We start from the raw sequence: 12,539 nt of genomic DNA, 5'->3' as shown, positions 1-12,539 counted from the left end.
CGCCACCGTCGCCGTTGGAAAAGCGGCGCCTATAGTCTCACTCTGCTATGCAGGTGAGACAAAAACTAACTCAGAATACCGGTCATTATTGATAAATAAAGCAGAGCGCTGCCAAATATCCTCGAACTATAGAACTATATCTGGTTATTTCGAAGAGATAGCACCGACTTCCCTTGTACATGTTGTAGGATGCTTAATCGAACATTGATTCGATATTATACTTCAGAATTAATCAAGATCATTGATTTTGCAAGCTCATGATTTCGTTGAATTAACTACCAAGTCTTTACCAACGAACGGAGAGGGCAGCAAGACAGGCAGTGTTGCTCTGTTGACGCCCTTATCGTTCGTTGGTTCTTACCATCCGGGATACAGGCAATTCCGACGTCCTCAGAGTGCTGGCAGTTATGGTTAAACGGTCTTCCGTGGCGACACGACGCGATGCTACTTTCGTCTCCGTTACACATGACGTCATCAATGATAATCATGCAGGATGTTTGGTGATACTTGATTAACCTTTTGTCTAAGTTTAATGAACTAGGTCCATATATTTTCTAAGTTATGATGACATTTCAAAACTTAACCTCAGGTTAAAATTTGAATGTTGACGCTGCCGCCGCCACCGTCGCCGTCGGAAAAGCGGCGCCTATAGTCTCACTCTGCTATGCAGGTGAGACAAAAACTAACTCAGAATACCGGTCATTATTGATAAATAAAGCAGAGCGCTGCCAAATATCCTCGAACTATAGAACTATATCTGGTTATTTCGAAGAGATAGCACCGACTTCCCTTGTAGGATGCTTAATCGAACATTGATTCGATATTATACTTCAGAATTAATCAAGATCATTGATTTTGCAAGCTCATGATTTCGTTGCATTAACTACCAAGTCTTTACCAACGAACGGAGAGGGCAGCAAGACAGGCAGTGTTGCTCTGTTGACGCCCTTATCGTTCGTTGGTTCTTACCATCCGGGATACAGGCAATTGCGACGTCCTCAGAGTGCTGGCAGTTATGGTTAAACGGTCTTCCGTGGCGACACGACGCGATGCTACTTTCGTCTCCGTTACACATGACGTCATCTATGATAATGGGACCGTCACCTTGGCCGAACGCGGCACAACAAGAATAGTTCGCCCCACGGAGGAAGCCGAGGGCACGGCAGGCAACATCGGTAGCATCTGAATCCCAGAAATCATCGCAAACCGTGCCCCACTGGCCTTGGTAGAAAACCTCGAGACGTCCCTGGTTGTCAGTGTCGCCATTGACCAGTCGTGTCGGTAGATCAGTAATACCTTCCGTTGTCCAAGCCTGCGTTGTTGGTAGAATTGGTGGTGTCACTGATAGATGGAAAGAAGAATAAAATTTATTTAGATAGACACCATTTTCTCATAGATAACGACGATGTGGTCTATTTAAGACGTTTGAAAAAAAGTTATGTGTATGTTCAAACTGTTTATCATGGTTATAAGGAATCATTGGCTGAAATCCATCACGTGGCTTTTCAATAAGTTTAGCTTTCATACAAATTTGGAATTGGCCCCTATCAATGACTTAAGATTTTATTTGATTAGTTCTATTTACCCGCTTACCATGCTTACCGGCCACGATATTGAGGAGAGGATGGGTTTTCATCCTCCTTATCACAATCCTTTAAAACATGTAATGCACAGCATTTTCCTCGTGCGCTATCGTAGAATGGTTACTCAAGTTTATTACCTATGAAATAGTTTAAACGGGCAAATTACATAAATCATGGACTGTATTCTATTTCTGTTTATGGTAACCCCCGAAGGGATAGGACAGCATTTTGCTTGTAAACGGGAAACTGGTATATAACCAATTACCTAGGAAACATATTGGCCCGAATTCACAAAGGTTTTTTTTAACCATTGGTTAAACCTATGGTTTATGTAGATTTCCTGTATAAATTACACTTATTATCCGCGTACATTATAAAAAAAAATGTCCAATGCTGATGCGCGTATTTGTCACGGTGCACGACATTCACGCATGTGACCGTGGTTATCCGTGCTATTTTATTCTGGGGAGCGTTTCATGAAAGGACTTGTCGAACGTTTTATCCGGCAAGTCCCATTTTATCCGACAGTTACCATAGTAACAATACCTCTCAGCCAATCAACATCAGAGAAAGATGTCAGATCTGACAACTTGTCGGATGAAAATGTTGATGAAACGCTCCCCAGGAGTCCAGTATCTTGCATTTCAAACAGTGGACTCACGAATAAAATACATTGCTTAACCATGGCAACAGGCGTCAATTTAGCGCACTGTGACAAAAGCGCACATCAGCATTGGAAATTATGTAATTTATAAAGAAAATCTTCATAAACCATGGGTTCAACCGATTGTTTTAAAAGCCACATTTGTGAATTCGGGCCTTTACCTCTGGGCTAATCAGTCATCGTGACTGAACGTATATATGTACGATGGATAGTACTCGCATATTCTGTAATCTGGTTAAACTTAAACCATTGTCAAAACTCTCGGCTGAAAAAATGGCAATCCGAGAATGTCATAAAATTGTTTCCATTACACATATATATTTTTACTGTGATTCTTCATCATGTTTTAATGATGACTAAAAAATAATTCAGCTACGGTTTACAAATAGTTTAATAATAATATGTCCATTTATATAGCGCAGTTACTATGTGCATATACTCAACTGCGCTTTGACACTTGGTATCATATTATTACCCCGGCTGTAGCTAAGCCGCCATATTAATAGGCGCTAAAGCTTTCAAGGAATAAATCCTACCGGGTACCCATTCACCTCACCCGGGTCGAATGCAGCACAATATGGATAAATTTCTTGCCGAAGGAAATTACGCCATGGCTGGGATTCGAACCAACGACCCTCTGTTTCAAAGTCTGGAGACTAATCCACTGGGCCACAACGCTTAAAGGGGAAGTTCACCCTGAAAAAATCTTTGTTGTAAAAATAGCAGAAAAGATAGTAAAAAATATTGGTGAAGGTTTGAGGAAAATCCGTTAAAGAGTAAGAAAGTTATTAGAGTTCAAAATTTTGGATTTGTGACGTCATAAACGAGCAGCTGTCCCATGTGTTATCTATAAATATAAAATGTATGAATTTCAAATTTTGTATGGTTCCTGATGACTTAATTTTGTTTTCTTTTCATGATCGGGTGTGAAATGATTTGTCTATTGATATACAAAAGTTACAGTGAAAACCATTTTCAATTTTCTTAGAAAATGACATTTCATTGATTTTTTTACCATTCGCTATGTAGGAATGCTGCTCGCATATGACGTCACAAATCAAATAATTGAAATTCTAATAACTTTTTAATTATTTGATGAATTTTTCTCAAACCTTCGGCAATATTTTTTATTATTTTTTCTGCTATTTTTACAATAAACTTTTTGTCAGGGTGAACTTCCCCTTTAATTGATTTGAGTGTCAAATGAGAAAATGTACTGGGCATGCACCGTGTCAAAATTGGCTACCTAAAGTTAAAGCACAACTTTAGACCAGAGTTCAAATCAAGCCCGACTTCGGCAACATGGACCAATGAGTCTATAACGGTAATTCTTACCTTCAATACTACAGCTCACGCTGATATCCTCATAGTGAGCGCAATTATTGACTGTCAAACCAGCATTTGGGCATTGCCCGAGGAAAGACTCGACCCCCAGGCATCTCAGATCGTCATAAATGATATCACCACTGCCAGGAATCAAGTTTCCAAGGGAAATGGCTTCCCCTCGGTACCCAAGTTGCCGACACACAACGATGGCGTCATCGTCGTCGAAGTCATCGTCGCAGACGGTCCCCCACGTACCGTTGTATTGAACTTCAACGCGTCCTTCATCCGGAGTGCTACCGTCAGCGAGCCGGATAGGAAGCCGAGGCGCTTTTAGTGGTAACAAAACAGAGAAAGAAAAAAATAATGTTTATTGTCCATGATATCAATCTTCTTATCATTTTACCAGATTTCGGTTTACTTGTTTGGGTGGAAACGCATCCTTATGGTAATTGTTTCTGTTCCGTTTGTTGCCACATGTGCCAAGGAGGCACTGTTACCCACGAAATTCTCTTCCTGATATAACTGGTGGGTGTCTCATGAAAGTTGTCAGCACGGACTAAATTATCAGTGCTGACTATATATTTCAGTGAAATCCTTGGTTTTGATTGGCTGAAAGCCATGGCCTCTGACTGTTACTGTGGTAACTGTCGGAGAAAGGCAACTTGACAGTGCTGACATTTTTCAGGAAACAGTCCCCAGATAACGGTTGTGCCTGACACAACACCAGGGTCCTCCAGCCGGTGTACGGCTCCTTAAAGGGGAATGAAACCTTTGGAACAAATAGGCTTGTGTAGAAACAGAAAAATCAAAGAATAAGAATAAAGAAAGTTTGAAAAAAATCGGACAAATAATGAAAGTTATGAGCATTTGAATATTGCAATCACTAATGCTATGGAGATCCTCCCATTGGCAATGCCACAAGGATGTGTGATGTCACTGATGAACAACTTTCCCTTTGGCATGTTTGGTGGACTATAAAATACCCTCAAAATGTCTCTTTTTGCTTTTTCTTATGATGATACAAACTCTTTATCCATTATGTATTCTTAAAAAAATATGTATTACATGCCCTCATGTAGAAAGAACACATGATCTATGGATAGATGTGATAAAAGAGGCAATTCAAGTGAAATATATACTAACGTAATGGGGAGAGTTGTTCACAAGTGACATCACACATCTTTGTCGCATTGCCAATTTGCTATCTCCATAGCAATAGTGATCGCAATATTCAAATGCTCATAACTTTCTCATTATTTTTCCGATTTTTCTCAAACTTTTGTTGATCTGTTTCTTTGATTTTTCTGTTTCCACACAAGCTATCTTGTTCCAATGGTTTCATTCTCCTTTAAGAACATATTGGTGGTGACTCGCCTCCACATGAGGCCTCAACTTAACATCCTATCCGAAGAGGATGGATTTACCCCGGTCCGTGTCCAAGAACGAAACAGGGGAGGGCACCTGAACACTCAATCTTGGCTCTTGTCATCATGTGGTTGGACTCGAACCAATGATCTTTGGCCTGAAAGGCAGAGGCTTTACAAACTGCCCATTTGCTTTTGGAGTAATGAACATGGTAGTTACTTCACTGTTATACTTTGCCATGCTTTGGCAAAGTACAAAATGTGCGGTCGATGTAGTGGATATGGGGAATGGTAGAACAAAAGAAGCACGGGCAAAGTCCTAGCAGAAGTGTCTATCTCATGAACAACCAGATAAAAGACTATGAACTTGTTTGAGAAAAAAAAATAATAGTAATAATAATTAAAAAAAATTGTATAGCGCAGCTTAATATATTAATCTGCGCTTTGTTCAGAACTCTTTTTACTTCATTGTATGTGTTGGCGAAAGTTTTCTGAACTAAAAAGACAAAAATATGATATTGAGCAGCATTAAACTGGTCATGACTATCATCATCATTATTTAGTTCTGTATAATTATCGAAAACTTGGTTAAAACATTTCTCCATCGCCGTTTGAATAATGTCGTGTGTTTAAAGGCATGACACATACATTAATGCATGGAAGAATATTTGACTAATATAATTTTTAAATAGCATAAAATGTATTTTGTTGTTCTTATAAACTTTACACAATTGACAAGTAATGAGTAAGATATTAATAGAATTACGAAAGTTTGAAATAAACTTACTTCTTGGACCGAAAGCTTTACTTATGTACCGACACATCTCAACGATATCAGTAAAACCACTGTACATTGGCATGTATATATTTTCCACCTCCTCCCGAGAAACTCCTGGTATAGCGTCAGTGACTGCCAGGGCGCTGTCAAGTACAGAGACGCATTTTTCTTCATCATGCAGCAAATTCAGGGCGTTTAACACAAGAAATCTTGCAAAGGTGTTTGCATGTTCTCCCGGCAAGGAAGTAGCAGTCTGGATGTACGTACACAATGAATCCCTGTCGGGGAAGTCGGTTAGCAGCGCAACGACTCCAGATATCTCTTCCACCAGGATTCCGAGATCGACTTCGACGTAACTACCAGACTCGGCTACCAGGGCTTCGATAAAGCTGTCCCACTCCTGGCAAATTTCACTACCTATTGGCAAGAGGGCTGCCAGGACTTCCGTCATGAACTCTATCGCAAGATCACTTGGCCGGTTGTCAACATCAGTCAGGTGATTCACTCCAGAGCACAAACTGTCCTGGTCATATTCCGTGATGTTCAGCACATTATCGACAGCTTGCAATAAGATAGGTACCGGGTCGAATCCTCGAAGGGCGTCAATGCCAAAGTCAAGAACTTCGGAAGTAATATCATAGGACGAAAGAGGGAATATGCAGATGATCGGGGTTATTGATTCAATGAACGAGGGGAAATCCGTGGGCCACACTGCGGGTGTTGAGCTACTTCTCGTGTTTGGTGGAGGTGGTACGGTAGTCGTACCAATGGGAGCGTCGGTAGAGAAAGGTTCAGGGTAAGGTCCAGGTCTTGACATGGAGTAGATGTATCTACATATCTCTTCACCAACGGACCCATCCAAGTCAACGCCGTCCGCCAACGGTATCAGAGGGTCGCATATGCCAGGGAATACGTCAGGACCAGCTGACACTGTCGCTCGTGGAGCAATGAGTGTGCAGAAGTTGCCCAACCCTTCGAACAAGTCGTCAGATCCCCAAATGGCTCCTGCAGCGTCGATCATGTTTGCTACAGTGAGGAATGGCATGACCTCCCCGGGAACAGGAGGGTATCTGTTGTATGACTGTATGAACTCTTGGAAGTAAGGGACTTCACATTGGTATATCGCTTCCCAATCAATTGCCGGTCCACTTGGGAGAGGGCAAGGCGTAAGTTCTCCTGTAAGATGAATAAAAAACGATAAGTAGTAGTGTTTTTATGCTCATGACGGTAAGCGGAGGGGGTAGAGATCTTCATCGCATCCTTATAGAAGGGTCCAATGGGTCCCAACACTCACAAAAGAACACTTTTATCAAACATTTTTCTTTATTTCCACTTTACATTTTTTATTTCAAATTTAGTTGAATTCCACTTTGACTATGTGATTAGATTAACTGTTTATGACAAAACACCGTTGCAGTTAATTCCAAAATGTTTGGTGACATAACATTTGCTCCTGCGACATTTCCTCCGGTCGTAATATCTCTAAGGACATGAAGTTTAGAGTTAGGGCTGTACTAGCGTGTTTTGTTCAGAACAATGTAAAACGTAAGGATTAGGATTTCACCCCCTCGAGATCACCCATAAACCAATAAATAAGGGCAAATTTTGTCTTATGCTTTGCACACTTACCTCTACACACGACTCCAGCGTGTGCCCATGAATAACAGTGATCGTAGGTGTCGACTGGTTCATTTTGGGGACATGCAAGAAGGTTGTCCTCCGTCCCGGTGCAGCTAAATCGGCCAAGGACGCCCGGTACGTCGGTGAATCCATACTGCGAACAACATCTCGATGCAACTGCTGCGTCAAATCCTAGCTGTCGGCAAACAACTTCGGCCTCTTCTTCGTTGAAAAAAATGTCACACACTGGAGACCAAGAGCCATTCACAAAGATCTCAACACGTCCTTCTAGTTCTGTAGGCCCATCAGCCAGGCGTACGTCCCCTTCACTTCCTAAATACAAAGGAGATGGGTTCCCCAAAGCGCACGTTATCACTCTGATAAAAGTAACATCATGAACAGGTGCATACCTATACACAATTTCTTTTAGCATGTTAGGCACTTCAAATTAGAGCCAAACTTGCTAACCCAGCAAACTTAATTTAGTTAAAATAACCGATGGATAATTTTGATTTTATATGTGTGAGGTTTCGACCACTAAAGTCTTCTTCGGGCCCATGCACAATCATAACATAGAATGGAGGCCAACCGTGTCCCTCCACTACGCTGCTATCCGTATTTCAGAAAGGCATAGTGGACTTGTAGTAAGTAAATGGAATAACATAAAAGTATCTTATCAATCTGCAATATCCACTTTGTGATCATCACAAGGAAATAAAGAAAAAGGCGTTAAACCGGATACCAGATGGACTTGGTTGAAGTGAGTTGGATTTCACATTTATGGGAGGTAACAATCCCCTATTTTTTACAACCTTTAGAATCCCTTGCCTCGGTACCATCCCTCATATTATGTATTCATATATATATATATATATATATATATATATATATATATATATATATATATATCACATACATATACAGTGCGTATCAAAAAAAAGTTTACACTTTGAAAAAGCCCTGGGAATTAAAAAATATACAACATGTGGGTATTTTTTTCACATATAATCTTAGGTTTGGGTCTCATCTATCTAATGCAAATAAAAGTTTTGACAGCATGTTACACTTGAGTGAGCACTGTCCATTTTTGTAAAGCTCGCAGAAATCTGTTTGCGCAGAAATGCTTGTTTTCACGCTGTGTCAAGGGGAAAGGGCAAAATCAAACTTACCCTGCGAAACATTTCTCATCCATTTCCCTTGCACTTTTAGTCAATTGAAATTAAATGGATACATTCAAGCATTCTGTAACAATTTTGCCACCCAAATTGAAATATCTACACTTAGTCAGCACAACCTTTACCCTTTTTGTGCCAGCTGGATCTGAGGACATAACTGAATCTAAACAAAAGTTTATATCAGACATCTCCAGCATTTTTTCACTAAGTTTGTATCATTTAAAGTGGGCTTACATTAATTTTCATTTAATACTTGTTTCTCCACACTTTTCCCGAGCTTGAAAATGAATACAAAATGAAAATGAAGCCTAAGCCATTTCATGTAAATCACAGCTAAGTGTAAAGCAAATATCGTCACGATGGCCTGGGTGTGTGGGGGAGTGGGGCGGGGCGCAATGCACTCTTCGAAGTGTTTTGGCAAGGAAACAAGTTGAAGAAGGTTAAATATATCATCAAATCAATTTTACTAGCTAAATTCCTTGTGTTCTTCATGATCAAGGTCTACTTTTATACGCATAACCATTTCAGAGTTCTGCGCAAATCATTTTTCACTAACTTTTCAAAAGTACGTGGTGCTCACTCAAGCGAAAATATTTTTCGACAGTTATATCGTCATTTGCTTAAGTGGGTCTGTACCAATGTTAAAAAGTGGGAAAATTTTCAGGATATTACAAATATATAATTTTACAGGATTTTTTAAAGTGTAAACTTTTTTTTGATACGCACTGTAGATAAACATATATAACCTACCTTCTGCCTGGAATGCGTCTTCGACAACCTGACACAGCTGGTCGGTGCCATTAATCCCTGTCATCTGATAGATTTGAAGGTTAAGCGTGTCTCTATCTAGGGTAGGGGTGTACGCCAAAGAAAGATCTATAGCCTCCTGAGCGATGGCAGAACAATGTTGAGAATCGGTCAACACGGAGAGCATATTACCTACAATAGCTGAAGCTGCATAATGAAGCAGTGGGCTGGAAGTGGATATGTTTAAACGTTGGCACAAAGCCTCTCTGTTTTCGAAGCCTATTAAATGTGCTATTAGGACGGACACGTCGTTGAATATCTCGGGTGGTAAATCGTTCGGACCCGACGCAGCCTCAATAGCCGAAGTGATGGCATCCCAGCTATTACAGATCTCTGCAGCTCTGGGTATGAGAGCTTCAACAAATGCCACAAGGAAATTTGAGACAAGTTCACGCAAAGGCAACCCAGAATCCACTATAACCTGTCGAGCACTACAGATTGAGTCCACGTCGTCACTGGTGATCCCGAATTGCTCGGCAACAATGTCCCTTATGATGCCCTCAAAGTCGAAAGGTCGTAATGCGGCGATTCCCATAGGGTATTCGGTATCAGTAGTTGGCGTAGGAGTAATGGCAGCCCCCATGAATGAGGACATGTACCCTGTTATGTTGAATATCATCCTGCAGTGCCCTTCTGCATCAAGCTGCGTCCCCTCTCTCAAAGACGTCAGGACAGGATCGCAGTACTCTCTGAAGATATCAGCTCCAAACGCAGCTGCTGAGAGCTGGGGAATGATCCTAACACATATTTCCCCTTCTGATTCAATGAGGTTGTCGGCGGTCCAGGACGCTCCTGCTGCTTGTATGACATCGGTTACGGTCAACAGAGGCAGGATCTGACCGGGAATAGCACCAGGGAATGGCTGAGAAAGCTGTGAGAGACACTCGTAGGAGGCGTCCCAGTCCACATACCATTCTCCCGTTACCGGACATGGAGCTTCTGTTTAAATATGAATAAAAAGAAGCAGGTGTAATGTTAAACGTATATGTATTAAACCCCTTTTGCCATTAGAATGTAACAGTTTTGAAAATTAATTTGTTTGATCCCAGTGCTTGATGACCGAACTTTCTATACTTGATTAGAGAAAATTGAATTTTCATTATCACGATTACAGAAGTTCCCTATCTGTTCATGCACACACACACAATACGCATGATACGTACGCTTGAGAAAGATATACAAGTTTGTTTTATTTCTGAAATTATCCAAATGCAATGAAAACATTTCTAGTGAATCTCAGCAATTCGCAAAACATTCATATCAGCCATGTGTTAATTGAGCTTCACAATAACAACTTTGTGTGACCGATCTTTGCAAAAGTTTATTTCGTCGCACTTTTCTTCTTATAAGAGTGACTAAATCTTCCCCGGTTTCAAAAGAAGTATGAGGTTTCGACCTTAGCTGTCAAATCCGCATCATCGAACTTTATCTTTATTTCTTTACATTTCAAGTTCATTTTTAAGGTCTTAACCGTGACCCGTTACATCATTAACAAAATCGCCGGTTAGACATGATTCGTGAAGTAAAATCACTTATAATTTTTAATATTATCTGCATTTCGACGATTTTGATACCGAATCTCGGGGAAGCATGATGAAAAACCAACACTCACTGCTTAATATGAAGGAGGTCGAAGATGGTGGAACTACGAGGGGTTGAGGGTAACCTCCGTGGGAGTGAGATGAAGCACTTTTTGCTCTATAACATAGAGGAATATAAAAGTGCGGGTAGGCTGTCTACGGGGGAGCGTAGTGACAGAGCAATGTCATTTGATGTTTACCATTGAATCTTAGCACTTCAATTGGCCCTAAACGTTCCGATGTGACAAATCTTAAAGGAGGGGCGACAGCAATGTTAGAGGGGATGTCTCTATTACAGCTTGCAATTATGTTTCTTGAAATTAACTTCGTCTTCTTATGCATTATAATTCAACTCACTGATTTGTATTTTTACGAATGTAAGGAAGATGCAAGGTTATTTTTTATCCACAGTTTTGAGTTTTCTTTTCATCATACTGCTTTTTACAGTGGTTAAATCGTGGATATGGCAAATGAAAATACAAAATCAATTTACGGTCTGAATTTTTGTGCTCCCAAATTTGAAAAGGGGATGTGCTTCTATCTCTGTTACACTTTGTGGGCTATTCTTTTAAAACCTCGTTTCCACTGTCATGTCGTCCTTTACTAAAGCCACGATTGGCCATTCGTATAACTGATCGCGAAAATGTTTGAACCATTCAAAACATTTCTCCGATCAATACGATTGCCACGACTGACCTGATATGATCTGATACGATCTGATAAGATCACTACGATTGTTATACGATTAAGTACGCTGGTTGAATCGTGGGGCAAAATCGTGATCAATAAAACATGAATTACAAAAAATACGTTAAATTGGGAACTAGGTATTACGTAATTATCTTCATTTTATCTTCTTTCTTGTTTTAAGGATGTTTTATTGTATTCTCTCAAACTATAATACACATTCCATAAACAAGTTTTACAAATTATTTTTAAACACGATTATAAATTATACAATAAATCCATACCTCATGCAATTATACAAATTATACATCAAACTTTAAAGATACTTGAAATTAATACTGATACGTGTCGACAATCGCAAAATGACATATTAACAAGATGCATTCTTGAGAATAAAAATCGATTATAACCACAAGATAACAGTTACATGTACAAGATTACTTATATATTTTTTTACGAATGCAACGATAATACAAGACTATTTTTTTTACAGGCGTTTTGATTTCTCGAGAGGGGTGTGGCAATTTTTAATTTTCTCTTTCATCGCCCCCTGTACTCCAATCTCTTCGACTAGTAACCTGCAGTACACGAACGGTATTTCTAACAAAACGTTGTCATGTACATTGTCCCATGACCTGCATAGGCAACTCGATGTTTTTATAGGCCTACTTCTTTGTAGATATCTGAAAAAGCGCCGTGGCTTATCCGGACACTTTAAGAACAGTGGATTGAGTGAACCTTGTAATAGAAAACATTACATTACAACTTGAAGACCTAACTTGGGTTTACCCGTGATTCTTGGGTCTTTTTCACACGTGAATCTTTAATTGTAATGATGATTGCAATTCGTCTTTCCAATCATCGGACCTTTCACACGCTCACTCGAAAACTGTGATTTGAATTCTAATTCCCGAGCGAAGGCGGTATGTGTCTTCGCAAATACAAACCAAGATGA

At 40.0% G+C, this 12,539-nt stretch overlaps 1 protein-coding gene across 10 annotated transcripts in view; it reads right to left on the bottom strand.

The window, feature by feature from the left end:
• The window catches only part of LOC121421474 (deleted in malignant brain tumors 1 protein-like), a 48,204-nt gene that overhangs the window by 32,405 nt on the left and 3,260 nt on the right, over positions 1–12,539 (bottom strand). For all 10 annotated transcript variants that reach the window (XM_041616177.1, XM_041616178.1, XM_041616179.1 and 7 more), the window contains exons 2-6: positions 9,261–10,256; positions 7,345–7,668; positions 5,725–6,891; positions 3,583–3,900; positions 970–1,341 (exon numbers count right to left, since the gene is read on the bottom strand). In XM_041616177.1, coding sequence (XP_041472111.1) covers positions 970–1,341; positions 3,583–3,900; positions 5,725–6,891; positions 7,345–7,668; positions 9,261–10,256 — 3,177 coding nt within the window. The remainder of the gene's footprint in view (positions 1–969; positions 1,342–3,582; positions 3,901–5,724; positions 6,892–7,344; positions 7,669–9,260; positions 10,257–12,539) is intronic.

Source organism: Lytechinus variegatus, chromosome 9 (assembly GCF_018143015.1).
Source record: "Lytechinus variegatus isolate NC3 chromosome 9, Lvar_3.0, whole genome shotgun sequence".
Taxonomy (NCBI): Eukaryota; Metazoa; Echinodermata; class Echinoidea; order Temnopleuroida; family Toxopneustidae; genus Lytechinus; species Lytechinus variegatus.
Note: the sequence above shows the minus strand (reverse complement) of the source record. Positions and strands in the feature narration are given on the sequence as shown.